Source organism: Hypanus sabinus, chromosome 14 (assembly GCF_030144855.1).
Source record: "Hypanus sabinus isolate sHypSab1 chromosome 14, sHypSab1.hap1, whole genome shotgun sequence".
Lineage (NCBI taxonomy): Eukaryota > Metazoa > Chordata > Chondrichthyes > Myliobatiformes > Dasyatidae > Hypanus > Hypanus sabinus.
In genome coordinates, this window is record NC_082719.1 from 100,917,308 (window position 1) to 100,945,171 (window position 27,864).

Here is a 27,864-nt window from a genome sequence, read left to right on the forward strand (position 1 = left end):
ATAGTCAAACTAAGAATTATAAAGCTGAGTCATTTAATCACATATTGTGTACTGTTTGTTATTTCGGGGTACTGATATGTAACAGGGGACATATTGTGCAACATCCATCCAAACGAGATTTCTTAAGTTTGTCCTTTCCGGGGGTTATCACTCCCTATATTAAGCCACTAGCCGAAGCAAGAGTTATTAATGTCTAATGCCAGAGGGCATTCATTTAAGGTGACTGAGGGTAATTTCAAAGGAGCTGTGAGTGGTGGGAGCCTGGTATGCGCTGCTGGTACAATGGTAGAGGCAAATACACGAGAGACTTTTAAGAGACATTGAGATAGGCACGTGAATGTGAGGAAAATGGAAGGATGTGGACATTGTGTATGCAGAAGGGATTAGCTTAGTTGGCCATTTGATTACTAATTAATTTGGTTCAGCCAACATCGAGGGCCAAAGGGCCCGACTCTGTACTAGACTGTTCGATGTTCCATGTTCTATCTGTTCCAAACCTTCTCTTATTTAATCCCTTCTTTCCCTCTGCCTCTGCAGTTTCATGGAAGACGGTGAACATATGGACCACGTGGATAATAACGTGATGCATTTGATAAGTGAGTCAGAACCACTTTGCAGCCTGTTTATTGCTTATTGCTTGTTGCTGGATTATCGTTCGAGTGATGTGCCATATCCCATCCATCTGCCTGATGGTTTGCAAGTGAGGCACCAATTTAGATGAAAGCTGTATTTGCAACGTTCACTTTGAGCTCTTTAATTATGCACCATTACATGGGACTTGCAGCACGATAACAAGCCATTTGGTCTAACTGATCCACATTGGTCTTTATGCTCCAAATTCCCTGAACCCTAGTTCATCAGGATATCTTTCAATATATCCATCTGTTCATCTGCTGAAAGGCCGAGAGAGAGAGTGGATGGGCAGAGGATATTTTCAACAGTGGGATTGGCTCCATAAGTGGCTCTGGCAATGATTCAATAGATTCACCGCCCTTTGGCAAAGAAATACCTCCTCATCTCTGTTCCAAATGGATTCTGAGGCAGTGCCCTCCCCCTCTAGACTCTCTCTCTCTCGCTCTCCCCCCCCTCTCTCTCTCTCTCTCTCTCTCTCTCTCTCTCTCTCTCTCTCTCTCTCTCTCTCTCTCTCTCTCTCTCTCTCTCACTCTCCTTCTCTCTCTTTTCCATTACACCACTGGTGCTTAGAGCAGAAAGGTTCTCCACCTCTAGCGTTGTTCACGGCTTCCTTGACCCTCCCAATATTGGAAACATTCCCTCCATGTCCACCCTAACTTTCAATTTTCATTAGATTTCAATGAGATTCCCCCCTCATTCTTTTGAACTCCAGCAAGTACAGGCCCAGAGCCATCAAATGCCCCTCATACGTGAATCCTTCCATTCCTGGGATCATTCTCATAAGCCTTCACAGGACCCTCTCCAACGCCAATGTTTCCTTTCTTAGATATGGGGCCCAAAGCTGCTCCAAACACTCCCAGAACAGTCTGACCAATAAGTGGGGATGTAATAATGTGGCGCTAAGTGTATTTCTCAATGCTCAGTCTCTTTTGTTGCTGTGGCCCATCCACTTCAATGTTTGACGTGTTGTGCTCTCCTGAGCACCACTGTTGTAACGTGTGGTTATTTCAGTTACTGTCACCTTCCTGTCAGCTTGAACCAGTCTGGTTCTCCTCTGACCTCTCATTAACAAGGTGCTTCTGCAAACAGAACTGCTCCTCCTAGATTCCTTTTTAGATTTTCGCACCACTTAGATCCCTTTTCTTCCCCATTCTGATGCTTGGTCTGAACAACTGAACCTCTTGACCACGTCTGCATGCTTTCATGGATTGAGTTGCTGCCACATGATTGACTGATCAGATATTTGCATTAGGAAGAAGGTGAACAGCTGTACCTAATACAGTGGCCTCTGACTGCAGATAGGCATTGGCATTTGATTGGTATTTGGGCAGGTAAGTGATCTGCAAGTATCTAACTGGAAGCATTAGGAAGGACATCAGGAGTCTCAGAGCAGCAAATGACTGGTGTTGTCTGTGCTGTTTGGACTCATTTAAAAAAAGGTGTGCAAACAAGACTTAAGCCAAATTGGTATTCAGTATTAATAATGTGTAACTTAGTAATTTAAAAAATAGTGATTTATATAATTTAATTGTCACTGCAAAGTTGTAATAGAGTTTGAATTTTTAGTTACTTGACAAGTTCTGATTATTTTTGGCTTGTCACATTGTTCGTTGCCATGGCTTATTTTCATTGGTTTGAGAGGCTCACAGTTCTCTGGTCTTTTCTCGCCAGTGCAGTCAACACCCTGTCTATGGGCGTTGCAGTAACGTAGTGTTCTGTGCATCACTTAAACCGTGCCCGTGATCACCGATTGGAGCTCAGTTCCCGCTGCTGTCCGTAAGGAGATTGTAAATTCTCCCTGTGACAGCGTTTATTCCTGCGAGTGCCCTGGCTTCCTCCCTTGTTATATTAGAGCCAATAATTTGTGGGCAAGCTAAGTTGGCGCTGGAAGCATGGCAACACTTGAGGCTGACTTCCACACTTCCTCAGACTGCGTTGTTTAGGCGATTAGACATAGGGGCAGAATTAGTCCATTCAGCCCATTGAGTCTGCTCCACCTCTCCATCATGGCTGATTTATTATCCCTTTTAACCCCATTCTCCTGCCTTCTTCCCATAAACTTTGCTGCACTGACTAATCAGGTTGTTGACACAAATGATGCAATTCATTGTATGTTTTGATGTATATCAAAGTTCAAAAAATTCAAGGTAACTTTATTATCAAAGTATCCATGATGTACCCACTACATTTTGTAGGCTTTTTCATTCCATTGCGGTTTCCATTTCAGGCTATGATGCAGCCAGTCAATATACTTTCCTTTGCACATCTATAGAAGTTTGTTAAAGCTTTAGATGACACACCAAATCTTTGTAAACTTCTAAGAAAGAGGAGGCACTGCCTTGCCTTCTTTGTGATGACACTGTGTGCTGGACCCAGGACAAATCCTCTGACATGATAACAACAAAGAATCCAAAGTTGCTGTCCGTCTCCACCTCTGTTCCCCCAATGAGGATGGGCCGATGGAGCTCTGGTTTCCTCCTCCTATAGTCAACAATTAGTCTTCTGGTCATGCTGACACTGAGTGAGGGTTGTTGTTGCAGCACTCAGCCAGATGTGACAAATAAAACTAATCTTTATCATTTCAAGCTTAGGTGGTGTACTATATTTAAATCACATTCCAGACACCTGAGCACAAGAGTTTATTTATCCTGCTGGCGACGCAAATCTTGATGATCACTAGACATCAATAGAACTATACACCAATGAATCAGACTGATATGACATATTCTGACTGTGTAATCCACTCAATTGACTTCAGTGGAAAGGATTTTAGAAAGAAATAGACAATGTGCTGACATGGTTATTCTGTGGTACAGAGGTTGAAACCCAATCTGACTGCCAGGTGACCTGAAGGATTTTCTCAAGTTACATTGCCTAAAATTGTGTCATTCAGCTTTGCTCTTTATGGGAGTTAACTGTGCATAATTTACCAACAACATTTTACTATGTTACAAGAGTGACAGTACTTCAAAAGTAGCTCACTAAAGTGATTTGGTGAAAGGTACAGTCTTTTTTAAACACAGAACTTAGAACATCCTTCTTTCTCACATAACTCTCCAGTTTTCTATTATCCATGTGCCTATCTAAGAGTTTCTTAAAAATCTAAAGCCTCTATTCAACCATCTCTCCATATGTAAAAAAAAACCCACATCTCACATTCCTCCACCCCATCCCTCCAATCATCTTCTATTTATGCCTCATCATATTTCCATCCTCTGGCCAAAATATAAAATCTCCGGCTGTTGTCTCCATCTATGCCTCATATCATTTTATGGAAAGTGATATTTATTTATCATAGGTACATCGAAGCATACAGTGAAATGTATCATTAGTGTTAGCTTCCTACACACCCAAGGATCTGCTTAGGAAAGCCCACAAGTATTGCCACACATTCTGGTGTCAGCATAAATTCATTGTATGTTAATGTTAAAGGGATATTTGTGCAGGAATAATGGTTGGAAAATGGTGGATGGATTGTAAGTTGACCACTGTTCAATCAATGTGTCTTAACATCTTGATGTAGATAAGTTCAAGTTCAATTGTCATTCAACCATACATGAATAGCCATGAATACAGCCAAATGAAACAATGTTATTCTGGGGCCAAGATGCAAAATACAGTACCAACAGTCACACATACAAATATACAACATAGCCCAATTGCCTGAGAGTCATGTTATGTAGATTGATGGTGCAGGATGTTGTAGTCAAGAACAAACCCTCAGCAGTCTTCATCGCACATTAGTACAGCTGCAGACAAGCGCAATCCAGCTTGTCCTCCACTGAGCAAACACTGGAGAGCAGCACTGATGAAAGGAGCCAGCCCCCAACCCAGCATGGACTCTTTGCACCCGTTCTGCCCCTGCTCTCCCCCACACCGCCTTCAGCATGCAATGCACGGTTTGAATTGTGCTTGAGAGTTTGACTCAAACATTGGATGCTTGCATGTCAAAAGCAATTTTATGCAAGAGCATCAACATTATTTCGGATGTATATAAATTCACTGGAGAATTGGGTAAGCTGCTGGAGGAACTCAGCATATCAGGCGGCATCTATGAAAATGAATAAAACGGTTGATGTTCCAGGATGAGAACCTTTTTCACAACTGGAAATGGAGGAGGAAGATTGCAGAATAAAAATGTCGGGGGAGGGATTGGAGTACAAGCTAGAAGGTGATAGGTGAACCCTGGTGGGTGGGAAAGGTAAAAGGCTGGAGAGGAAGGGAGCTGATAGGAGAGGAGAGTGGACCATGGGAGAATGGGAAGAAGGCGGGGGCACTTGGGGAAGATGATAAGTACATGAAGAGAAGAAATAAGAAGCCAGAGAAAAAATAAGAGAAAAAGATATATATTTTTACCAGAAGGTGAAATCAGGTTGTAGGCTACCCCAATGGACCATGATGTGTTGCTTCTCCACCCTGAGAGTGACCTCATCATGGCAGAAGTGGAAGCTCTGGACTGGAATGTTGGAACGGGAGTGAGAATAGCAATTCCACTTCTGGCCGATGCGGTGGAGGTGCTCAACTATGAGTACAGCTGCTTATCGAGCTTGTCCCCTTATAGCAGTTTGGCCCCACACCACATTCAATCAAACCCTGACAACTTCAGTACCATGTAGTTATTGTAGAAATATGCATAGAACATCCTGACGTAGTGTTGCTTTTTAGTAGCTGCTGTCTGCTGATGTACAACATGCACAAAATGCTGGAGGAACTCAGCAAGTCAGGCAGCATCTATGGAGAGGCATGAAATAGTAATTTCAGACAAGACCCCTCATTAAGGTCTCAGTCTGAAATGTCGACTGCTAAGTTTGTGTGTGTTGCTCTGAATTTCCAGCATCTACAGAATCTTTTGTTTATGCTGAAGTACAATGTTATTTCATACAATCAACATAACTATTCAAAGAAGTTATGAAGAGCGTTTGATGGCTCTGGACCTGTATTCACTAGAACTCAGAAGAATGAGGGGAGACTTCATTAAAACCTATTGAATGGTGATAGGTCTTGATAGAGTGGATGTTTCCTGTGGTGGGAGAGTCTAAGACCAGAAGACACAGCCTCAGAAGAGAGGGGTGTCCTTTTAGAAGGGAGATGAGGAAGAATTTCTTTAGCCAGAGAGTGGTGAATCTGTGGAATTTGTTGCCACAGGTGGTTGTGAAGGCTAAGTTATTGGGTATGTTCAAGACAGAACTTGATAGTTTCTTGATTTGTCATGGTATGGAGGGAATGAAGAGAAGGTAGGAGATTCGCACGGAGAGGAAAATTGAATCAGCCATTATGACATGGCAGAGCAGACTCAATGGGCCAAATGGCCTAATACTGCTCTTATATCTTGTGTTTTTGTGGTCTTATGACCAATCAAATCAATCCTGGTCTTATTGAGAAAATTGAAACTCATCTCCTTGTGGTCACCCATTTCAATTTGAGTTTCCCAATGTGACATGTGTATCCATGGCCTCCTCTCCTGCTATACAAGGCCAAATTCAGACTAGAGGGACAACACCTCATATTCTGTCTGCATAGACTCCAACCTGATGACATGAACATTGAGATCTTCAACTCCCAGTAGTTTCTCTCCTCCTCCTCATTTTTCTATTCCCCATTCTGGTTACACTTTCACCCCTTCTTTTCTCATCACCTCTCCCTAATGCTCCTCTTCATTCCCTTCCTTTCATGGTTCACTTTAATCTCTTATTAGATTCCTCCTTCAGCTTGTTACCTCTTCCACCTATCACCTCCCAGCTTCTTACTTCATCCTTCCTCCCCCACCTACCTGGCTTCTTCTGTCACCTTCTATCTTATTCTCCTTCCCTTCCTCCATCTTCCCCCTTCTTTTCCGGTCCTGCTGAAGGGTTTTGACCCAAAATGTTGACTGTTGCTCTCTATAGTTGCAACCAGGCTTGCTGAGTTCCTTCAGCATTTTGCATGTGTGTTGTTTAAAATCTTGGCAGATGCAGATGGTACCCAAACTCAGCCCAGTTCAGCATCAGTAGAGGGAATCTAACTTACTTTTTAAGATGTCAAGTACACTAAAGGTGACATTAGCAGAATGCCTTATAAATTTGATGAGAAACCATGACCAACTTATTAAATGCAGTTCAAAGTCATTAAATTAGCTCACCTACCACTTCTCAGTTTATCACATCATTCCCCATCCCACACCCACCCTCCTTCCCACCAAACTGGTCTCACCTATCACCTACCGGCTAATAATCCTTCCCCTCCCCTCACATTCTTATTTATTTATTTGGTGATACAGCATGGAGTAGGCTCTTCCAGCCGCACTTCCTCAGCAATTTGACAACCCCAATTAACCCTAACCTAAGCATGGGACAATTTACAATGACTAATTAACTTAACTAGTATGTCCTTGGACCATGGGAGGAAACCGGAGTAACCTATGCATTCTATGGGGAGAACGTACATGCTCTTTACAGGCACTTGAATTGGTCTCCGAGCTCTGGAATGCCCCTAGGTATAATAGCATTGTGTTAACCACATTGGAACCCTCCCACCTTCCCTTTCAGTTCTGATGAAGTGTCTTGGCTCAAAGATCACTACCTGACCTGCTGAGTTCCTTCAGCATTTTGTGTGTGTGTTACACTGAATTTCCAGCATCTGCAGAAATTTGAAAATGAGCTCACCTGTTCTTTTTTGCCATTGTCCTCTGTCCAGAACAGCCTGTAGCCTTGGATTGGATTGTTAGCATAGGCGGGTGGCTCCCAGGATGCTAAAATGGAGCTTGGTGAAATGGGGAGAACTTTAAAATTATCTGCTGGTCCTGGAACTTGCACTGCATAGAAAAGAAATACAAATTATTTTTTTAGAAATCACTACAGCTCCTCTGCTTTCTTAGACGTATGCAAAGATTTGCCATGGCACCTAAAACGTTGACGGACCTTTATAGATGTGTGGTGGTGAGTATATAGATTGACTGCATCACAGCCTAGTATGGAAACACCAATGCCCTTGAATGGAAAATCCTACAAAAAGTAGTGTCTACAGTCCAATCCATCACAGATAAAGCCCTCCCCACCATTGAGCACATCTACACGGAGCAATGGGAAAACAGTGTCCATCAACGAAAACCTCCATCACACAGGTCATGCTCTCTTCTCGCTGCTGCCATCAGAAAGGAGGTACATCACTAGGTACAAGAACAGTTCTTTAACCATCATACTCTTGAACCAGTGTGGATAACTTCACTTGTCTCCTCACTGAATTGGTCCCACAACCTGTGGACGTACTTTCAAGGACTCTTCATCTCATGTTCTCAATATTTCTTGCTCGCTTGCTTGCTCATTTATTTATTTATTTATTTATTTATTTGTTTGTTTGTTTGTTTATTTATCTATTCATTTATTTATGTATTTATCTATCTATCTATCTATCTATCTATCTATCTATCTATCTATCTATTTATTTATTTATTTTGTATTTGCAGTTTATCGGTCTTTGACATTTGTTGTCCCCCTTTTGGTGTGGTCTTTCATGGTTATATCGTATTAAGATTATTGGATTTATTGAGTGTGCCTGCAGGAATATGAATCTCAGGGTTATGTATGGTGACATATATGCACTTTGACAATAAATTTACTTTAAACTTTGAAGATAGTGGTGTCAAATGTAAAACTAATTATAAAATAATAATAAAAGTGTGCAATTGGACCACAAAATCTTAAGATACCAGCACAAAATTGGACTGTTCAACCCATTGAGTCTGCTCCACCATGCCATCATGGCCAATTTATTATCCCTCCCAACTCTATTCTACAGCCTTCTCCCTGTAATCTTTGACAATAATCTATCAACCTCCGGTTTCTAAATACCTAATGACTTGGACTCCATAGCTGCCTGTGGCAATGGATTCTGCAGTCATCACATTCTGACTAAAGAAACTCCTACTCATCTCTGTTCTAAAGAGATGACCTTATATTATGAGGCTATGCCCTCTGGTTCTAGACTTTCACACTATTGGAAACATCCTCTTCATATCCACTCAGTCTAGGTAGGTTTTAAAGAGATCTTCCCTCATTGCACTGGTATTAGAGAGATAAAAGGCAGGTAAACTATCTGGTATGCTGGACTTCTGATGAAAGTTTTCACCTCAGAATATTTACCCTTTTATCTGTTTTTCTCTGCCCAGAACATTTAGCCTTTTATTTCTGTTTCTCTGTGACAATGAATGCCCCGAGGTGCAATTCCTGCTTTTAGAGACAGACAGTATGGAAAAAGGCCCCTCAGCCCACAAAGTCCATACACCCATCCTTTGTAACCCACTTCATTCTCCCCACAGTCCCTTCAATTCTCAACAGGATCCACAACTCGGCTATGTTCACTAACCATGGTCAACTAGCTGAACGACCTGCACATGTTTGAGATGTGAAATAAGATCACAACACATAGTAGAAGCCTAGAGATTCACAGAAAGAACGAGCAGATCCACACAGACTGTACCAGAGGGCAGGACTGAACCGGGATCATTGGAGCTATGAGGGAGCAGTTCTACTAACTGTGCCACTTTTGTTTGTGCCATTTCACCGATTTCCCCATTGAATCTTTTCTATCAACTGGACTGTACAATAGACAAAGGGCTCTCAGAACTGTACGTGAACCACATATTCATTAAAAAAGGGATCAAGTTCATATTTCTTGCCCTTTGACAGAAAACATTTCCACCTCTCTGCACAAGGTTCAAGTTCCATTTCCAGTACACAAGTGTAAAGGAAATCCAATGCAGCACCAAAAAATAAACAAAAACAATTAAGAACATAAAAATAAAAAAAACACAATAAATATAAATACATAAGATAGCTTATATGAATAGATTGATTTTATATCCATAAAGAGACATCAGGCACAGGAGTGTCTGTACATAAGGTGACTAACAGCAAATGATAAAGTAGTGGTCGTTGGGGGTGTGGAGGGGTGGGTTAGTGGGTGGAGTTGTTAATCAGCCTTATTGCTTGGAGAAAGTAACTGTTTTAGAGTCTGGTGGTCCTGGTGTGGATGCTACATGGCCTCCTCTCTGATGGAAGTGGGGTAAACAGTCCATGAACAGAGTAAGAGTGGTCCTTCATGATGGTACTGGCACCTTTCTGTATATATTGCCTTGATAGCAGGTAGGCTGGTGCCAGTGATGTGTTGGGTAGTTTTATATCTCCAGAATTAAATTTCCTCTCCCAGCAGTCTATTTTTCACCTTAGCATCCTATGGGCTGTTTGAAGCAATGCTAATTAGATTAAATTTCCTCATTACATTCAGCCCTTGATTGCTGGGAACTCAGTTGAAGTTTCTCAAAATAATTTTTCATTGGGACTTACATTAAAAAAGGGAGCATTTTTCCCAGTTAGTTTGGAATGATTTGTAGGGCTAACAACTAAAACTTAGAATTGAATGTGATTAGCCAATTAAGTTCCTATGTACCCAAATGAATAAGCAGAAAAGGATCCCATTCTCTCAACTGGTAATGACATTCCATCGCACTAACAAGCAAGTACTTTAATTAGCAAGAAAAATAATTATCTGCAAAGGTACTGTCTTTCAGTTTAACTTCTAATTCCAAAATATAAAGGAGAGGGATGAATTTCAGGACAGTTTTATGCAGAGCATTATCACAAATCAGAGGAAGGGGAGGATTTTCATGGGGTAAGAGTGAAAGATCAAATATTTAAGGGAAAGCTGAGGGGGGAGCTTCTTCACTCAGGGGGTGATACAATTGCCGGCCAAGGTGCAAGTGCAAATGGTGGAAGTGGGTTTGATGAAGAGAAATATGGTTAGGTACATGGATGGGATGTGTACAGTGGGCTACGGTCAACTGTGGGTCAGTTGAACTAGGCAGAAAAACAGTTTGGCATGCACCAGATGGGCCAAAGGGCCTATTTCTATGCTGAGGTTCTCTATAACTCTATGATTTGGATAATAATGTTTAGAAGGAGGTCCCACAGACCCCAACACTGTCTAACATCTTCAGTTACTCACTACTTGTAATGAGATGCACAAAAATACCCAATATAATCTATTCATCATCCATTCAACTATGGCAGATACATCTGTCCATGGTAGTATGGGTATGGGTGACCACCACAACAGAATCTATCTATGTAGAGATATAGGACTTCTTCAAACTTCTGTGTGGTTCCACCACATGCTAAATGGAATAGTGTTGCAGATGACATAACAGTGGTTACAATGATGATGAGATAGAGCATAGAGAAATGGAGCAGCCAGTAGATTGATGTGAGAACAACCCAAGTCTGAACATGGAGAAGACCAAGAAAATCATTGTGGCCTTCAAGAAAGTGCAGATGAACCACCCCCATCTGTGAATACATGGCTCCTCCATGGAGAGAGTTAAGCGCGCCAAGTTCCTAGGAGTTCACATCTCGAATTACATCACCTGCACCTTTAATATCACCTCCCTGAACACAAAGGCACAGCAGCATTTCTCCTTCCTAAGATAAATGAGGAAAGAGAGGCTCCCTTCACCCATCAATACTGCGTTTTACATTCAGAGCCTCCTGACAAGTTACATTCTATCTTCTACGGGAGCTGCAGAGCATTAGACCAGAAGGCCATACAAAGGACTGAGAATGGCTGACAGGACAATTGGGGTCTCCCTACCATCCATTGGGTATGTTTATCAGGAACACTGTAAATGCAGGGGCCTTAGTATTATCAAGGATCCCACCTAACCGTCATCCTCTTTGACATTTTACCATCAGGCTGACGATTCTGACATATAACAGTAAGAACAGTTAGGATGGGAAACAGTTTCTTCCCTCCCTTAGACTTCTGAACTTACTGTGGCATTGCATTCAAAGTGTCACTGGTTAATCCGTTCTGCACCTTACAATATTTAATTTATGCACTATAGTTTGTTTATTTATGTGTAATATATCAGTAGATTTCATCCTTACTTTCATAGGTTATTATGTGTTATACATTATGAGTGTTAGGTGTATGACTGTGCTTAACATCTCGGTTCAGAGAAACGTTGTCTTGTTTGACGATATACATGTATACAGTTAAGTAACAATAAACTTAACTTGATGAGTTGGAACAAATTATGAAAACTGAGAACTGGGCAACCATGACTTGGGTGTCCTCAGTTATAACAGGACATTGGTAGGATACCGAGCGGCTGAGAAGTGGCAGATGGAGTTCATTCTGGAAAGGCATTAAGTGATTCACTTTGGAAGATCATTCTGAAGGTTGAGTACAGGGTTACTGTCAGAACTCTAAGCAATGAGGAAGAACAGAAGAATGGAGAGATTGAGAAGCTATAGATTTCAAAATGAAATGAAACAAACTGAAACATAAAAGGATGACAGGAAGGCACGAGACAGACTAAATAAAGTGAAACATCCACTCAGTGGCCACTTTATTAGGTACACCTGCTTGTTATTACAAATACCTAATCAGTCAATCACGTGGCAGGAACTCAATCATAAAAGCAGGCAGACATGGTTAAGAGGTCCAGTTGTTGTTCAGACCAAACATCAGAATGGGTAAGATATGTGATGTAAGTGACTTTGACTATGGAATGATTGTTGGTGCCAGACAGGGTGGTTTGAGTATCTCAAAAACTGCTGATCTCTTGACATTTTCATGCACAACAGTATTTAAAGTTTACAGAGAATGGTGCGAGAAACAAAACAAAAATCCAGTGAATGGCAGTTCTGTGGGTGAAGACACCTCATTAATGAGAGATGTCAGAGGAGATGGTTCAAGCTGACAGGAAGGCAGCAGTAACTGATGTAACCATGTGTTACAGTAGTGTTATACAGAAGAGCATCTTAATGCACAACACCTTGAACTTTGCAGTGGATTGGCTACAGCAGCAGAAACCAAGAACATACACTCTGAGGCTATTTTATTAGTTACAGGAAATAAAGTTCAGCATGGATGCTCCATGGCCCGGCTATGAAAGCAAGGGATTGAGCTTTGGGCTAGCAACCCCATCCCCTAAAAACCAAGCGCTACAAAATTGCCAACAGAAGCTTCAAAGACCTCATATCAGGGAGAGGGAGTGTCTTCACTTGGAAGATGTGTGGTAAAGTGAATGCTTCGGCCCAGCACAGACAACTCTGGTGAACCAGTAAAGGGGTTAAGAAGAGAAAGAAAGTACCTTAAAATATGGTCACTGACTGTACATCATGTCATCCAGTTTGTCCTTATTAAAGGGAAAGGCAGAAAGGTGATAAAGACAAAGGAGATTTATGCTGGGAGGTTGGAATAGAACTAAGATGCCTAAGAGTTTAGCACAGTATTTATGTTGGCTAAAATAGGAAGGTGGTTTGGGAAACTGAAATAAGGCTGCAATTAGTAGTATTAAGTGTAGTATTAAGTGTAGTATTAAGTGTCATTTGATAACTGGAAAAACATAACGTGCAGTACTGTGCAAAGTCTGAGGTACACAGAGAGTGGTGGACGCATGGAATATCTTGCCAGAGATGGTGGTAGAAGCAGTTACAATATGATCTTTTCAGAGGCTCTTAGTTAGGTTCATGGAGCTTAGAAAAACAGAGGACTATATGGTAGGGTAATTCTAGGCAGTTTCTAGAGTAGGTTACATGGTCGGCACAACATTATGGGCCAACGTGCCTGTAATGTGCTGTAGATTTGTATGTTCCATGTCTTAGGCACCTTAGCTACAGTATATACTGTATATGTGCCTAAGACTCCTGAACAGTACTGTACTAACCCCTTTACTGCTCTGCACTGTGAACAACTTTTTATAATGTTATTTTTATATTGTTAATAAATGCTGGTATTTATATATTTATGCACATTTTATTCCATATCTGCTCCTTTACCTCCATTTTTATATGATACTTTATAATTGTTGAATGTTGTTTTTGTTGTATGTCACACCCTGACCAGCACACTACAGCAAATTCCTAACACATGTACTGTACAACAAATGTATAATGCAAATAAAACCGATCCGAGTAAAGATGGGGGGGGGGGAGGGTGGATTTCAGATTAAAAAGCTGCATGGACAGTAGGGAATGAGTAATTGACAGAACAAGACAATGAAATAAAGAAGCAATTTGTCAGACAACGAGGAGTGTTGAAATCAACTAGTTCCAGAGGTTAGTTGACATTTAGATCAAATGGACACGGTATGAACGAAATATTTGAATGAAAAAGTGACAAAACTTTGAATAAACCCAAAGAAGTTAAAATCCATAGCCTTGACAGTTTGCATTCATGCATTTTAAAAGAATCAAGGGAACCAATGGTAGAGGATCAAGTGCACATATTAATAATTTACGAGAAAAAAGTCTGATGCCAGAGGAATGGTGGGAACACTAACATTAGACCCATGTTGAAGAAGGGAGTTAAAATTTTGGACAAATCGCCTTGGCACTAATTGTGGAAAGCATTATGGAAACGAAATTGAAAGAGAAAAAATGAAAAAAATCTTCATGCAACTAATATAATAATGAATAGTCAGTATGGAATTATAAAGGAATAAAAGAAGACAAATTGTGCAAATAAAACAGAAATAAATAAATCAATTCATTATTATTGAGAATATGATTTGTAGAGTCCTTGATAGTGAGTCTGTATATTGTGGAGTTAGTGCTGAGGTAAGTGAAGTTATCTGCACTGGCTCAGGAGCCTGATGGTTGAAGGGTAGTAACAGTTCCTGAAGCTGGTGGTGTGGGACTTAAGGCACCAATACCTCCTTCCCAATGGCAGTAGTGAGAAGACTCAGTCTTAACTGAGATATAGACAGAGGCAGAGGTTACACCAGAGCAACATAGTAGATATAGTCTCTAAAGATTTTCAATAATCATTTGGTAAGGTACAAAGTAATAAACTATTGAAAAAGATCAATATACCAGAAGTTGAGGAGCAAAAACACAAACTGCTAGTGGAACTCAATGGGTCAGGCAGGACCCATCAGGACTGAGAGGATAGAGGGAAGACTGGCAGTATATAAGAGAGGGTGGAGTGGTCGCATAACCAGGTGGTGTGATATGCACCTGTTGCTCATCCAACAATCCACCACCTGCTCCTATGGCTTCACATAACCCTAATCGGGGGGCTAAGCAGGTGCTATACTTTGCCCAAGGGCGACCTACAGGCTAGCAGAGGGAAGGAGCACCTTACACTTCCTTTGGTAGAAATGTACCTCCACTCTGCCACCCTAAAACCCTGTACCATTCAGGACTATTTAGATCAAGAAGCCAATGTTTGTAATTGAAGATTGTGAATTCATTCCTCTTTCACTGACAATCTTTATCAATAACATCAGACCAGGGTAGTCCACTATAGGAAACATTTTCTCCACATCCTCTCTAGGCCTTTCATAGATTTCAATGAGATCACCTTCATTCTTCTAAGCTCTAGCGAGTAAAACAAAACACCACAAGAACGTTAGACTATAAGGCTTAGGAGAAGAATTAGGCCATTAAGCCCATCGAGTCTGCTCCACCATCTCATCATGTTTGATTTATTAACCCTCTCATCACCATTTTCCTGTCTTCTCCTTGTAACCTTTGAAACCCTGACTAATCAAGAACCTATCAACCTCCGCCAAAAATATACCCAATAACTTGCCTACACAGACAGATGAAACAATATAAGAGAGATATGAGGGCAGGTGGAAGCAGGTGGGGAGGGTGATGGGGTGGGGGCATAGGGAGAAACAGAGGAAAGAGAAAGCAGCCCAGGGATTGTGGGTTTCCTGAAAATGGGGAATTTAATGTTCATGGTATAGCATACAGTACTGTAATTTGTCTTTCCAAATAACACTTAACACTCAATACTACTGAGCTAATACAAAGCTAAGTACTCTTATTTGTTTAGCAACCACCTTCCTCTTTTAACCAATGTACAGTACTGTGTAAAGGTCTTAGGCTGCTTAACTACATATATGAGCCTAAGACTTTAGCACAGTACTGTAACTGGCAATAAGAGGGACTGAGTCGCACTGATTATTAGTCAAATGGCGACAATTTCTAAAGTGCAACTGTGGGCGCTGCAGTAGTGTGGAAGGCAGCACGTCTCTATCACGGCTCAGGGCATTCCGCAGTTCAGAGTTCAGTTCTGGTGCTGTCTGGAAGGAGTCTACACGTCCACATGGGTTTTCACCGGGTGCTCTGGTTTCCTCCCACGGTTCAAAGACGTAACGGTTGGTGGGTTATTTGCCCTGTGATTGGGCTAGGGTTAAATAGGTGGGTTGCTGTGCAGTGCAGCTCATTGGGCCAGAAGGGCCAGTTCCACACTGCACCCCTAAATAAATAAAATAAAATAAATCTAACTGCATGATTGGGTCAATAGATGACTGACTTCACCACCTGCAGACATCAGGACTGCACAGGAAGGTCAGACAATGGCACTGACAGCAGGCCAGGGTTCAAACACCCTCAGCTGGCGTATTGCTCGGTACAATGATCCTTTGTCTCTATCCCAAGGAATAACTGGACTGTGTGTTCTGTCCTGCTAAAACGGGGATTCCTAGAACGGAATGATAAATGTGCTGTCCGGATGGTGGAGGAGACAAATACGACAGAGGCATTTAAGTGGCTCCCAGACAGGTACACAAATGTGCAGGAAATGCAGGGATATGGGCACTGTGTAGGCAGAGGGCGTTACTCTGATTGAGCATTTGATTAATAACGTAATTAGATCTGTGGAACTTTGTGGACCTTCGGGGCTCTTCATAGAACAGTAAACATAGAAGAGTGAAGCATAGTATGAGCTCCTTCGTCCACAATGTTGTGCCAATCTTTACAGCTGCTCCAAGATCAATTTATCAACGTCACATTGTGGTGAAGTACATATACCTGTCTGGACACGCCCCTCTGTTGACTGCTCCTGTGGCTCCTCCCACAGACCCCTGTATAAAGGCTGTTGGAGGCACCGCTCCCCCTTCAGTCTCCAGGATGTTGTGTGGTGGTCTCTTGCTACTAATCGTGGTCTCATGCAGCTAATAAAGCCTATTATTCGCCTCCCGTCTCCGAGAGCTATTGATGGTGCATCACACATGTACCAAAATACAGCGTAAAGCTCATCTTGTGCACTGTTCATACAGATCAAACCACTACACTGAGCAACAAAAAAAGTAAAACGATTACAATGCAGAATAAAATGTAAAAGCTACCAAGAAGTACAGTGCAGGTATAATGAGTGATGGGTGCATAGAATGCACTACCAGGATAGCGCAACGCTGTTACAGCACCACTCACCCGGGTTCAGTTTCCGGTGTTGCCTGTAAGCAGATGGTATATTTGTATATTTCCCCGTCACCATGTGGGGTGGGTTTCCGCTGGGAGCTCTTCGAGAGCCGGGTCTCAAGGAGGCGGCATCCATTATTAAGGACACTCACTATCCATGGCACGCCCTCTGCTCACTACTACCAGCATGGAGGCCCGTGTCACGGTTTCTCTGTTGCACATTCAGGTTGTTGGAGCAGATCATTTAATTCTTGGGTTAGAATGTTTCATTATTATTTTCTTTGCAGCTTAACAATTAATTAATTAATTGTCTGTTAGTATTTTATATAATTACTTTTACACATATTACTGTTTAGCATATTTCCTAGCAGTCACCAATGTATATACAGAAGTTATGTGTCCCAGGGGATTACATTTGTAAGATTCTGGAAAGCTCTGGAAACTTCACTGGTGCTGCATTATTTGAATGGGGGGGGGGGGGTTCAGATTGACGGACTCTCACGGAATGTTTCTTATCCATCTGTACAAATAGAGATGATCACAAGGCAGTGCCATCTTCTTCGTTGGTCACTTGTCTCTCCCTCTCTTTATTATAAGACCTCAATTACTGTCTATTTTCTACTTTTGTTTGTTCTATTAACACTTAATAAAATGATTGTGAAGTAATAGTTTTATATCTCTTTCCTGACTTCTGAAAGAACCTCTGATTAAAAACACCAGAATCCAACAAGATGACTGGCAAATAAAATACAATGTTGGAAAGTGTATGGTCATGCACTTTGGTGGAAGAAATAAACGGGCAGGCTATTATTTAGATGGGGAGAAAAATCAAAATGCAGAGACGCAAAGGAACTTGGGAGTCCTTGGGCAAGGTACCCTAAAGGTTAACCTCCAGGTTGAGTCAGTTGTGAAGAAGGCAAATCCAATGTTGGCATTCATTTCTAGAGGTATAGAACATAAGAGCAGAGATGTGATGTTGAGGCTCTATAAGACACTCGTGAGATCACACTTGGAGTACTGTGTGCAGTTTTGGGATCCTTAATTTAGAAAGCATGTACTGACGTTGAAGAGAGTTCAGAGAAGATTCACAAGAATGATTCCAGGAATGAAAGGGTTACCTTATGAAGAACATCTGGCAGCTCTTGAGCTGTATTCCCTGGAGTTCAGGAGAATGAGAGGAGATCTCATAGAAACATACCAAATGTTAAAAGGCCTGAACAGATTAGATATGGCAAAGTTATTTCTCATGGTAGGGGAGTCTAGGACAAGAGGGCATAACTTCAGGATTGAAGGATGCCCATTTAGAACAGATATGTGGAGAAATTACTTTAGTCAGTGGTTGGTAAATATATGGAATCTGTTACCATCTTGTGAGACCAAGTTGTTAGATGCATTTAAGGCAGAGATAGATAGGTTTTTGATTAGCCAGGGCATCAAGGGGTATGAGGTGAAGGTAGGAGAGTGGGGATGACTGGAAGAATTGGATCATTCCATGATTGAATGGCAGAGCAGACTATGGGCCAAATGGCCTACTTCTGTTCATACATCTTATAGTCTTTTGGACAGGGAAGCTGCCTGTGGTAGGAGACTTGATAAGAATTTGAGAGAGAAGGAATGGTGGATTTCACTGAGGGAGAATATGAGAGGAGAATACAAATTGTCATGCTTCTTTCTATGCTACTGTAAAAATTCTACAGTACTGAGCAAAATATATATAATATATAGTGCCTAAGACTTCTACACAATACTGTATTTGTTGCGAGTCGAGTGACTCAGGATGGGTGTGGGGTGTGTGGAGAAGGAATGCCAGGGGCTGGGGGTGGCAACAGTGCCAACACACCCAGCCCTGAGACACCAGGCAAGGAGACTTCATTCTGAACAATTGGCTTACTGATCATTATAGAAAGTGTGTTTGGTGCTTCCCACTCCCTCCCCTCTCCCTTCCCCTTTTCCCAACCATGATTCCCCTCTTCCTGCCCCCTTCCCACTCTCAGTCCACAACTGAGACCCATATCAGAATCAGGATTAGCATCATTCACATACATCTTGAAATTTGTTTATTTTTGTAGCAGCAGTACAGTGCAATACATAACATTACTGCAGTACTGTGCAAAAGTCTTAGGCACCCGAGTTATATCTACCTATATATAGATAGATATAGATTCCCCAACCTGGTGTAGTCAGAAAAACAACTACGTAAACTCTGAACGATTGGGCATGCGAGTAATCAACTCAAATCAAGACAGCGAGAGAAATAGATCTATGTTTGAATACGTGTATAAATTTTCAATAAGATTTTCGTTTGATGCATGTCACAATTTCTCTAGAGCACGTTGTTAATATTACTGGAAAGGTTAATTTCCAGCGACATACACTTTATACAAGGCAGTTTGTATTGGATGTTAATAATGCTACCAGCTAGAATTGTAATGAGCGTTGAAAATGTTGGACCCTGCTGTACGAGCAAACAGAGTTACGTATGAATTAATGGAATCCTTACTGCCCACCGCTATGCTAATACACTCTTCTCAAAAGTGTAAAATTTATAATTATAAATAGGATTTACAATCCCCAATCTTATTACATCCAAACTTAACCTACAGGACAGCCAACCCCACTACAAATCCCAAAACGACAGTGAAATTTTACATTTTGAGAAGATGAGAAAGCTCTGGGCTAAACTGCAGATGATCCTTTTAGACTCTTTTTGCAGAAGACATATTAAATGACACTTATTAAACTCCCTCCAAAGTGATTTTAATAAGTATTAGATTTTTCTTTGTAATGTTAACATCTTAATCCTCCTCAAATCAACATTTTAAATACATTAGCACAAATTAAAGTTAAATCCTATCATTGTAAAATATAATCCTAAAGTGCATTTTTTTTTAACATAAGCACTATTAATTTTATTTAAAAAAATCTGAATTCTAGTTTTCATTGTTTCAATGCTTCGTACATGGAATTTTCTCTGAATTTACAATCCTGATAACTTTTTTTTAAAAAAACAATAGAGTTTTTAATGACAAGGAAGGCTATCAAAGCTTGCAGCAGTATCTGGACCAGCTGGAAAAATGGGCTGAAAAATGGCAGATGGAATTTAATACAGATGAGTGTGAGGTGTTGTACCTTTGGAGGACCAACCAGGGTTGGATTTACACATTGAACAATAGGGCACTGAGGACTGTGGCAGAATAGAGAGATCTGGGAATACAGATCCTTGGAAGTGTGGTAGGGTGGTAAAAAGAACTGTTGGCACATAGGCCTTAATAAACCAAAATATTGAGTACAGGAGATTGGTATGTTATGTTGAGGTTGTATAAGACTGGTGAGGCCAGATTGGGAGTGTTGTGTGCAGTTCTAGTCACCTACCTACAGGAAGATTATCAATAAGATTGAAAGAGTACAGAGAAAATTTACAAGGATTTTGCTGGGCCTTCAGGACCCAAGACATAGGGCAATGTTAAATAGTTCAGGCCTTTATTCCCTTGGAGTGTTGGAGAATGAGGGGTGATCTTATAGAGGTATACAAAATTATCAGGGGTGTAAAAATTATAGGGGTATGAGGGGTATAGATAAGGTAAATGCAGGCATGTATGCAGGCTTTCTTTCCCCCTTGAAGTTGGGTGAGACTAGAACCAAAGGTCATAGGTTAAGGGTGAAAGGTGAAATACCTAAGAGGAACCTGAGGGGGAATTTCTTTACTCAGAGGGGGCACAGGTGTGGAACAAGTTGCTGGCAGAAGTGGTGCATGAAGGTTCGGCTGCAAGTTTAGATAGGTACATGGATGGGAGGGGTATGTAGGGCTATATTCCAGGAGTGTGTGAATGGGATGAGGCTAAGTCACAGTTAAGTATGAACTAGATGGACTGAAGGGCCTGGTTCTGTGCTGTATTGCTGTATGATTTGATGATTCTATGACTCTATGACTATGACAGCAGAGCAGTACTCTGTATAATAACCTGAGCTTCATAAACTACTTACAGTTTCAAATTAAAATACATTTTTTATTATCAACAAACAAATTCAAGCCCAATTGACCTGCTATTCCTGGAAATCTCCCATAATGCACTTTGGTCTCCAGTGACACCTGGGCACGGACATAATCCCAGAAGCGAGGCCGGCAGTTGGCTGAAGCAGAACCCTCGACTGCACGCCACCTGGACTCACCATGCCCAGGCTCAAGAGCAAACTGACCAGGACAATCCCCGTGTGGCCCACTTGCCTCCGAACCAGATGACCCTCTTCTTCATTTCTGAATTTCCGGACCATTAAAACACAAGGATCCAATAATGTTTAGGGACCACTAGGCAGCTGGGGTGGGAAGGGTAGTCTGAGAGTTTACAGCTTGCTTTAATAAGATTATTGATTTTCTTCCTGGCACTTAAACAGAGTGCAGTTCAAGATCATTGACATTCAGCCATAGACATATATACAGCTAACCAAAACATTGTTCCTCTGGGGCCAAGGTGCAAAACACAATGCATACAGTCACACACAGAACATATAGTGACAGCCCAGCACATACAGACACAAAATAGTATTTGCATGTCCCTGATTGATGTGACCAGAAGATTGACTGGTTGACATAAAGTGCATGGTGCATGGTTATGCAAGACAGTATAATGTTGCAATAAAACAAGCAGTCATACAGTACTGTGCAAAAGTCTTAGGCACATAGATAGCACCAGGGTGTTTCAGACATTTGCACAGTACTGTACTAATCTTATATATTGCACTGGACAGATATGGGTCTCTATTGTGGACTGAGAGTGGGAAGGGGGCAGGGAGAGAGGAATCATGGTTGGAAAAAGGGGAAGGGAGAGGGGAGGAAGCAGGAAGCACCAGAAAGACATTCCATAATGACCAATAAATTAATTATTTGGAAGCAAATGACCGTGCTTGGTGTCTCAGGTCTGGGTGTGACTGCACCAGCGCCACCCCCTGTCCTGGCACACCTCCTCTGCCATCTGTCCACTACTCCTCGTGCTGAACTCTACTCTCACCATTCCCAACATCCTTTGCTCTCACCAGATTTACAAACTCGCTCTTTGCTCCACGATGACAAATACAGTGGTGTAAAACCTTAAGTACACTCGCTATATATATATAGTGGTTGTGCAGAAAGTTTGAAGTTAATAACTCATCTCCTTCTACCTTAGGCCACAAACTTATCAATGGCCCCCCGCTGTGGACCACTTCTGGAGGTCCAAGATGCCGACTTCTACAAAGAAGGGATCTGTAAGCTCCATGACCGCTGGACTAAGTGTGTAGATGTAGGAGGGGACTATATTGAAAAATAAATGTGCTCGGTTTTCTAAAATTTACTTCTTCTACCTTAGGCCACAAATTTATCAATCACCCCTTGTACGTATATTGAATAGATTAAAAATCATGGAAAAAACGAAAATAATATAAATTTTAAAAGTGAGTTCATGTTCATGGGTTCAATGTCCATTTAGGAATCAGACGGGAGAGGGGAAGGAGCTGTTCCTGAATCACTGAGTGTGTGCCTTCAGGCTTCTGTACCTCCTACCTGATGGTAACAGTGGGAAAAGGGCATGTTCTGGGTGCTGGAGGTCCTTAATAATTGACACTGCCTTTCTGAAACACCACTCCATGAAGATGTCCTGGGTACTTTGTAGGCTAGTACCCAAGATGGCGCTGACTAGATTTACAACCCTCTGCAGCTTCTTTCAGTCCTGTACAGTAGCCCCTCCATACCAGACAGTGATGCAGCCTGTCAGAATGTTCTCCACAGAATATCTATAGATGTTTTTGAGTGTACTTGCTGACATGCCAAATCTCTTCAAACTCCAATAGCTGCTGCCTTGCCTTCTTTATACCTACATCGATATGTTGGGACCAGGTTAGATCCTCAGAGATCTTGACACCCAGGAACTTGAAACTGCTCACTTTCTCCACTTCTGATCCCTCTATGAGGATTGGTATGTGTTCCTTCATCTTACCCTTCCACAATCAGCTCTTTCATCTTTCAGAGTTGTATATGGTGACATACATGTACTTTGATAATAAAGTTTACTTTGAAGTTTGAGAATGGTAACATTTGTTGGAAACACTACCAATTATACGTTCAACTCAATTTTGTTGAACTATATGACGTGAAAGAATATCTCTAGTCCTTTAGTGTTACCCAGTCTAAGTGCTAAACTCGCTCCCTAACAGAACTTTAAAAAGCTCTTTAAGAAGAAGGTATAGCCTGCAATCAAGAAGAAAAGGGCTTTTCTTTTCTTTGAAGAAAAGGGAAGTTTTTCACCATGGTAGGTGTATGGAATATGTTGCCAGAGGAAGTGGCAGCAATGGAGTCATCACAATCTTTATAAGATATCTGGACAGGTACAGTAATGTGCACAAGTATTAGGCACATGTTTATAACTATAGTGTCTAAGACCTTTGCACAGAACTCTTGTAATTTTATGTATTGCACTCTATACTGCTGCAAAAAAACAAGTTACATGAGATATGTGAATGATGATAAACCTGATTCTGATATGGGTCTCTGTTGTGGATTGAGAATGGGAAGGGGGCAAGGAGAGGGTAATCATGGCTGGGAAAAGGGGAAGGGAAAGGGGAGCGAGCGGGAAGCTCCCTCCGCCCTCAGACATTCTGTATCTCCGGGGGGGGGGGGGGGGGGAGGGTGGTGTGTGTGTGTATGTAAGACAATTGCAAATTACTATACATACTGTAGATAGGAAAGGTTTAGAGGGCTGTGTATCAAATGCAGATAAATTGGAGTTACTCAGATAAACATCTCTTAGACAGCATAGAGAATCTGGGCCGAAGGGTGAGTTTCCATGCTGTATAACTCCATAGCTACAAGAGCAGTCAAACACAAGTAACTTACGTGACAGGAAGTGGAAAATTATTATTTTTTAATCTTAATTATATTCCTGTCCCTTTAAACCAAGAATGGCTTCTGCCTTCATGTTCTGTAATGGTCAGATAAGGTCTGATAACATCTTATTGAAAAGACAACATTTCACAAAGTTACCTCATGTGGAATACAGAGAATAAACTGGGGTAATCAGATTGAAATTTCATTATCCTTCTCCTTAAACTATGATCCAGCTACTTCATGGTGAACATTTTAATCTCTTGACACAAAACATTCATAGAATTTTTTATTTCTACACTTCAGATGATTACTTTGAAAAAGAGGATCTGTATATCAGCTCTTAAATTGATTAAAGCAATGGTCACTGTGGTTACCTTTACATACTGCCATACGGATCACTGATATCTACTGGTAATCCTCCCAGCATGTATAGGCAATTGCTTTCACAGAATACACCATTCAAATGGATTACAGTCTCATGCAGACACTTGGTATTTGAATTTACACTACAGAAAATAACATAATTATGCTATAAGGAATTGCAAGGATATCATAATCAATAGGATTTCTGAACAATAATACTTTTATATTGGGCAGCCAAATGTACAGTATAAGAGTTACAACAATAAAAAAAAATCAATCTCTTTTCAGCCAAAAAACGGGGATATTTGATAAAGTCCTGATTAGGATGATCTTTTTCAGCCTGGTTCAACACAAGAAAAAGTCTTAGCTTTTTATTTGGCTTTTGAGCAAAGAATCCTCAATTTCATGTTTATAAATGTTTCATAATATGTAAAACCCAGATGGACAGATTGAAAATGGAAAGTGGAACTTCATTTGACAGGATGTACACTTAAAGCTAATTCTGAGATTCCTTGGACACAACAGTATATTCAGAATCAGAATCAAGTTTATAGTCACTGACATAAGCTGTGAAATCTATTGTTTTGGGTCAGCAGTGCAGTACAACCAGAGGCTTTTTAACAAAGGGGATAAACGTCCATCCATTGAGAAGTTCCCACAATCAATGATCTCATTGTAAGGACTCTTTATCTTGCTATTTCATGTTCTTGTTACTGTTTGCTATTTACTTACATTTGCATAAGTTGGTGTCTTCTGCACTCTAGCTAATCTTTTGTTGATCTTGTTTTAGTTACTATTCTATAGATTTTCTGAGTATGCCCACAGGAAAATGAATCTCAGAGTATGTGTGGTGACATGTGTATACTTTAATAATAAACTTACTTTGCTCGTTGAACATGGGAAGAAGGCAGGAGAATGGGGTTGAGAAGGGTAATAAATTAGCTATGATAGCAAAGCAGACTCGATAGGCCAAATGGCCTAATCTTGCTCCTATGTCTTATGGTCTTGTGGTCTTATGGAAGTGACATCTAAATGAAATACTAACTCCTGCTTTTATTTTTTTATTTTCTTAAAGGGGCAGAAGGTACAAAAGGATGTAACATCATGCTCAAGGACAGCTTTTATTCCACTGTAAACAGACACTTAGAAACACAGAAACATAGAAAACCTACAGCACAATACAGGCCCTACAACCCACAAAGCTGTGCTGAACATGTCCTTACCTTATAACTACCTAGGCTTCTCCATAGCCCTCCATTTTCCTAAGGTCCATGTATCCAACCAGGAGTCTCTTAAAAGATCCTTCCACTTCCACCTTCACCACCGCCGGCAGCCCATTCCAGGCACTCACCACTCTCTGCATAAAAAACTTACTCCTGACATATATATCTACTTCTAAGCACTTTAAAACTATGCCCTCTCATGCTAGCCATTTCAGCCCTGGGAAAAAGCCTCTGACTATCCACACAATCAATGCCTCTCATCATCTTATACACCTCTATCAGGTCACCTCTCATCCTCCGTCGCTCCAAAGAGTTCACTCAACCTATTCTCATAAGGCATGCTCCCCAATCCAGGGAACATCTTTGTAAATCTCCTCTGCACCCTTTCTATGGTTTCCACATCCTTCCTGTAGTGAGGCAACCAGAACTGAGCACAGTACTCCAAGTGGGGTCTGACCAGGTTCCTATATAGCTGCAACATTACCTCTCAGCTCTTGAACTCAATCCCACGGTTGATGAAGGCCAATGCACCGTATGCTTTCTTAACCACAGAGTCAACCTGCGTAGCAGCTTTGAGTATCCTATGGACTCGAACCCCAAGATCCCTCTGATCCTCCACACTGCCAAGAGTCTTGTCATTAATGCTATATTCTGCCATCATATTTGACCTACCAAAATGAACCACTTCACACTTATCTGGGTTGAACTCCATCTGCCACTTCTCAGCCCATTTTTGCATCCTATCAATGTCCTGCTGTAACCTCTGACAACCCTCCACACTATCCACAACACCCCCAACCTTTGTGTCATCAGCATATTTACTAACCCATCCCTCCGCTTCCTCATCCAGGTCATTTATGAAAATCACTAGGAGTAGGGGTCACAGAACAGATCCCTGGATCACCAGCCTCCATGCAGAATATGACCCATCTACAACAACTCTTTGCTTTCTGTGGGTAGGCCAATTCTGGATTCAAAAAGCAATGTCCCCTTGGATCCCATGCCTCCTTACTTTCTCAATAAGTCTTGCAAGGGGTATCTTGTCAAATGCCTTGCTGAAATCTATATACAATATATCAATGGCTCCACCTTCATCAATGTGTTTGAATGGACCTCTTCCACAATAAGATGCATCTTGGCCTCCCATCTGTGTGTTTGGGGTTCAGTCATACCTCTGTCTGTAAGGAATTTGCATGTTCTCCCCGTGACCTCGTGAGTTTCTTTGGGGTGCTCTGGTTTCTTCCCACAGTCCAAAGTATGGGTTAGGATATTAAATGGTGGGCATGCTATGTTACCACCTTACCCAAAGGGCCACCTTTTGTCGGCAACAACTCGACGGCACTCAACAACAACATTATTCCTTTAATACTGTTACACAATTTAATTCCCAGCACATCTTGGACTATGTTTGTCATTGACACGAACAACACACTTCAATGTGCATTTGACAAATAAACCCAATGTTACACTGATCTGACAATCTACCTCATTATATCTTGCAGCCTCCCTGCCACCAAGGACATAGATACAGAAAGGTGTTGAAAAAGGACCAGTAGGATCCCACCCACCCTGCTCATGGACTGATTGTCCCACTCCTATCAGGGAGGAGGCTATGTAGAATCCATGTCAGGACCACCAGACTCAAAAACAGTTACTCTCCCCAAAGAGCGAGGCTGATCAACACCTCCACCCACTAACCCACCCCTCCTCAGCCCCAACCACCACTACTTTATCATTTCCTGTCAGTCATCTTATGCACAGACACTCCTGTGCCTCGTGTCATTTTATGTCTATATACGTATACATAAGCTATCTTGTATTTTCATTTATTAAGTCTTTATTATTGTGTTTAATTTGTGCTGCATCGGATCCAGAGTAACAATTATTTTAATCTCCTTTACACTTGTGTACTGTAAATTATATTAACTAACCTTGAGTCTTTATTGTTTATCTACAATGCATTTTTCCTGTAGTTGTTACACTTTATTCTGCATTGTTATTGTTTTACCTTGTTCCACCTCAATACACTGTGTGAACAGTGGTAAAACAGGATTTTCACTCACTGCATCATGGTTCATGCGACAGTAATAACAAAACTGTTACCAATTTTGACCTGAGTTCTGAAAAGCACTGAGTTAATAACTCAGCTTTACCAGGTTTTGAGTATTGAGGATCATGGGAGAGAGTTTACAACAACTGTCTCCTATACTTACGTTCAGGCTGAGTAGCAACTTTAATTGATTGTGAACTCTGCCCAGGTCCAAAATCATTGTAGGCTACGATCCGAAATGCATACGTTTCTTCTGGCTTCAAATTCCCAACAGTAAGCTGCAAGTCTCCATACTGTGAAGTATTTAAAGCACGCTCCCTGAATTCAAGAAAAAAAAAGAGTAAGACTCTGCTGCTGAATATTGAAATCTCCCATCAGGGAGGAGGCTATGTAGTATCCATACCAAGACCACCAGATTCAAAAGCAGTTACTTTCCCCAAGTAGTGAGGTTGGTCAACAGCTCCACCCACTAACCCACCCCTCCACACCCCCAACCACCAGTACTTTATCATTTCCTGACAGTCATCTTATGTACAGTGTGTCTTTATG

The 27,864-nt window shown here is 41.3% G+C and overlaps 1 protein-coding gene across 1 annotated transcript in view; it reads right to left on the reverse strand.

Annotated features, from left to right (window-relative positions):
* Positions 1 to 27,864, reverse strand: part of dcc (DCC netrin 1 receptor) — an 897,707-nt gene that overhangs the window by 285,599 nt on the left and 584,244 nt on the right. The window contains exons 9-10 of the mRNA XM_059988663.1: positions 27,479 to 27,633; positions 7,275 to 7,423 (exon numbers count right to left, since the gene is read on the reverse strand). Coding sequence (XP_059844646.1) covers positions 7,275 to 7,423; positions 27,479 to 27,633 — 304 coding nt within the window. The remainder of the gene's footprint in view (positions 1 to 7,274; positions 7,424 to 27,478; positions 27,634 to 27,864) is intronic.